At 43.1% G+C, this 4,035-nt stretch overlaps 1 protein-coding gene across 1 annotated transcript; it reads right to left on the bottom strand.

Annotated features, from left to right (window-relative positions):
* Positions 1-803: 803 nt before the first annotated feature.
* Positions 804-2,571, bottom strand: helt (helt bHLH transcription factor). The gene is made up of 4 exons (XM_044113976.1): positions 2,305-2,571; positions 1,694-1,798; positions 1,457-1,553; positions 804-1,358 (listed from the first exon to the last, which is right to left on the bottom strand). Exons 1-4 carry the CDS (start codon positions 2,329-2,331, stop codon positions 883-885), a joined length of 705 nt encoding a protein of 234 aa, XP_043969911.1. The 5' UTR covers positions 2,332-2,571; the 3' UTR covers positions 804-882.
* Between the last annotated feature and the right edge of the window lie 1,464 nt (positions 2,572-4,035).

The following is a 4,035-nucleotide window of genomic DNA, read 5'->3' on the forward strand; positions in this document are numbered from 1 at the left end:
ACTTCAGACTGTGACAGAAGTTCACCTTTTTTCTGGGCAGCAGCACAAATGTATGTGTAAAAATAGCCTGAACTTAAATCCAACTAAAGTTTGGTGGCAAGAGTTGAACATTGTTGTGCAAGGATGCTCTCCATTCAGCCCGAATGGAGAATGATTATATATAAAAAAAAGCGTGTCCATATGTGCAAAAAACCACATTACACTTTTCACATTTGCATTAGTATTAATTTATAAAATATACATATATCTTGTTTTCTTTCCACTTCTCAACCTTTACTTTATGTTGATCATCTAAAATCTCAGCGAATCACATTAAGTAGTCCAAATGGCTTTCAGTGTTTTGCTGAATTTGGATTGGAAAACGGCCCACCCTGAGGTACATGGTTGTGTGTGAATAAAACATTCATCTCTACCCAACTCTCCCATGCAGGTGCAAGACATTTGTGGCAGGATTAGCTGAAAGTTGTGACTGAAATTCTGCCTCGGGCCTCATACAGGTTGAACCCTCTTATTACCGAACCGTCGGCTCAGACGCCTGCACTTTTTACTGTTATTACACTGTAAAAACCGCACAGTCAAGACTGAATAACTGCCTACCTTGGAAAGATGCACTAGCCAGAAAATTTAAAGAATCTACTTAACCTTCAGTTCGGGTAATAAGCGGGTTATAGCGTTGGTTTAGTGATAACAATTTGCAGGTTTGCAGAGTTGATCTCACCTCTTTGCAACATAGGCTACATAAAATATTATGAGGATTTTCGCACGTAGAATCCAACTTCTAACACATAAATAAGAAACACAGATTTTAGGGAGAAATAGTGTATTTATTCATATTGTATTTACATGATCTAAAAACATAATTTAAAATAGAGCTAATTTATTTTACATGGCGTGCTGAGCGCTATGCAAACTGAACGTGTTCGCGTGCGTGTGACCTATAAAGTTGAAGTAATGGTGATCGAGTCCCTGCACCGGCGACAAGTATCCTCCGTGCTGCTGCGTGTGCGCAGAGAGCGGCACCGCAGGATAGGAAATGCCCTGACTGCGTCCGGAGCCGTGCCAGGAGAAGTGTCCTGTTGGGCTCTGCTGGTACATTGAGTCCGAGGGGCTGTGGCTCTGGTGCTCCGGGGAGGAGTGCAGGTGGCCAAGATAGTCGGGTGGGTCAGACATCGAGCCCACGGAGCCGAACACGGGCTCGGTGACCGCGCGAGACTTGGACTGTAAAAAGGCGATGATCCGCGCGTACTTGATGTCCTTGGTCTCGGCTCTGTCCTCCGTGGTCAGGTAGTGCACCAGGTTCTTCATACACTCGTGGTATCCGTAATGGAAGTAGTTTGCGAATTCAGCCAGCAGCTCGCCTGGAGCAAAGCAAAAAAGTGGGGGACAGATCTGCGTAAAGCTGAGCAGAAGATACCCTGGTACTGCTGGATAAAAGCGATGCAAGATGTTCACCTACCTTTTTCTCTCCCACGGGGAAAATCCGCGGAGTGCAGAGCTCGTAGGTACTGAACAGTCATCTCCAAGATTTCAGCTTTTTCCAGTTTTCCAGAGTTCTTCAAGAAATAAATATTAACACATATAAAGTATTACAAAAACCTCAGTAGAAATTAAATCTAATTTTAAATTATGTCTCTCTCCAACTTTTTTCTTTACAAATTTCAAGAAATAAACTAATCATACATTCATAAACTACCTGCTTAGCCAGCGCCATCGGTACGGTTTTCCCCAGTTCGTTTAGGCAACGGTTAATGCGGTCCCGTCTTCTTTTCTCAATAACTTTGTGGGAAATTGGAGTTCTCTGTAAAAAATGAAACAAATTTTAAAATACAGAAAAACAAGATTAGCATACACTTTAGGCTTTTTAAATAATCAGAAGAATAAACTCTACAATAAAAAAAATAAGGTTGAAAACCTTTAAAGTATAATCTGGGCCGTGCGCTTTGGCGCGCAGAAGCGAGCACTGCTCCACAGAAAAATCATCTTATCATATTGGGTATGTTAGAAATATGTCACGTACACATATCCATTTGGAAGGCAGTTTTTACAAAAATATATGTAGCCTACTTGAAACGTTTAAAATATTTTATCTACACAATTAGTGCGCCAAAGTTTACCCAGAACGCTCGCGCCAAGTTGGTTCACTCATAACTTTGATGGAGATGAAATCGCCTCAAACAGCGACTCTACTTCATATACAGTGCATGCAATGCTTTTTTCTTAGGATAGAACATCCAGAACACGAGTCATAAATAGTACACGTATCATGTTAGTCCCCCAAATGTAGAGCGCACAAGAAGCGCGTACCTTCCTGTCCTTCATCTTTGATGCCATGGACGAATATCAGAGGAAAAGTCCGAGAAATGAGTTCAGCTGAAAATTAGAGAGGTGTGAAAGTCTGCTGGCAGATAAAAAAGACTAAAATTTCAGGGGAAGCTGTCCCCTTATAAAGGGACCATCCTAGGGGACTCCGGCATTCACGGCGTAAATTATTCCATGGGATTAAAGAGCTATGCGTTCGGGTAAATGTGTGCGTTTAGGATCAGTTAAAGAAATTGAAAAAAAAAATCTGAAACAGGCGGGGGGGGTTAACCTGTTTTGTTAATCCACGTGGCTCTTCAAAGGACACGTGATTATGTTTGGAATATTATTTGCATAGTAACAACGCAGGCGGGAAATAAGAACCGGGATCGGCCTGATCCGGTGGGGCGCACTGTGCGTACTCAAAACAAAGCGGCAACCAAAAGAAAAAAAAAAAAGGGGGAGGAAAAAAAAACTTTCTGTTCCAACTCGCGTTTCTCACACGATCGCCTGTTTACAAATCCCAGCAAGCGATCTTAACTCCCATCCAAGCCCCGGTCAGAGTTTTAAGGCCTGTCCAGTACCATTAGAGTAATTAAGTAAGCCTTTAATAGGCTGTTCCGCCGAGTTCAGGGGAGATCTTTTGGAGACGGAGTCCCCCCCGTTTGTTCCCGCCGGTTCTCACACGACTTGCTGACACGTCCATCTTTTATGAGAGATGGCAAGCTTTTTGTTTACGCCTCTTTATTTTTCGCAGGACTCCTCGGCAGGTGTGTGATTAGCGCTGGCACACGAGCGTCGTCTGCGTCGAGGCCCGGCGTCTCCAGCAGCCTCTGGCACACGAGGGTTACCCACCACTGGAGACTCTTTGGAGAGGCTCAATTTGTATCCTATTATCCTATAAGAAAATGTCTATTCAGTGGAATGAATAGTTTCATTGGCCTAAATTTTAATAATGCGGTGAAAGAAAGGGAGAAATAAAGAAGAATGCAGCTGGTGCGAGCGCGCATTATTCCCCGTCACCTGCGAGATGCGTAGCCTGGAGACCCCTATTCATTTGCCTAATTTCGGTCAACTTAACAAACTTTGGGAGAAATTATACTGCCATTGTTGCGAAGGGTGAAGCTTTCTGATCGAATTAACAGCACGTTTTGATCCGGTAAATGTCATTAGAAAGAAAGAAACAATCGCGTTTAGAGGGGCCTGAGTAATGCGCCAAGTGGAGACGCCAGAGCGCAAAAACAGCACAAAGGCTGCTGGTAAATGCCACAGGGGGACTTTTGTACCCTCACATTGCTCAAGTTTTTTTCCCCCCAAACAAAGGGCATTATTTTATACTTGAATACATTTCATACAACAATTGGCTGTTTCTTCTTCTTCAAACATATTTTCACAGCAAGGTCCACAACAGGTTTATTGTGTGCGCACAGATTCCAACCGCTCTCATGCGCAACAACAGTTTTTCTACTTGTTCTCGTTTTTGTCTCTGTGTGTGTGTGTTTGTGTGTCTGAGAGCGTTTAAATCTGGAAACTTTCGACATGCTAGATGTATATTTGATCCTGTTGGCGAATTAGGGGAAAGCAAAAGCTCACAAGACATGTGAGGCCTTTGGAAAGTTTTGGGAGCATCATGGAGAGAGCCTGTCGCGAGAGAGAGGGACGGGGGCAGAAAATCCAATTACTCCAGTGTGGAGATTTTAACACTTGTCTTATGTGTTTGTGCTTTAAGATGTAAAG

The sequence above is a fragment of the Gambusia affinis genome, linkage group LG04 (genome assembly GCF_019740435.1).
Source record: "Gambusia affinis linkage group LG04, SWU_Gaff_1.0, whole genome shotgun sequence".
Classification (NCBI taxonomy): Eukaryota; Metazoa; Chordata; class Actinopteri; order Cyprinodontiformes; family Poeciliidae; genus Gambusia; species Gambusia affinis.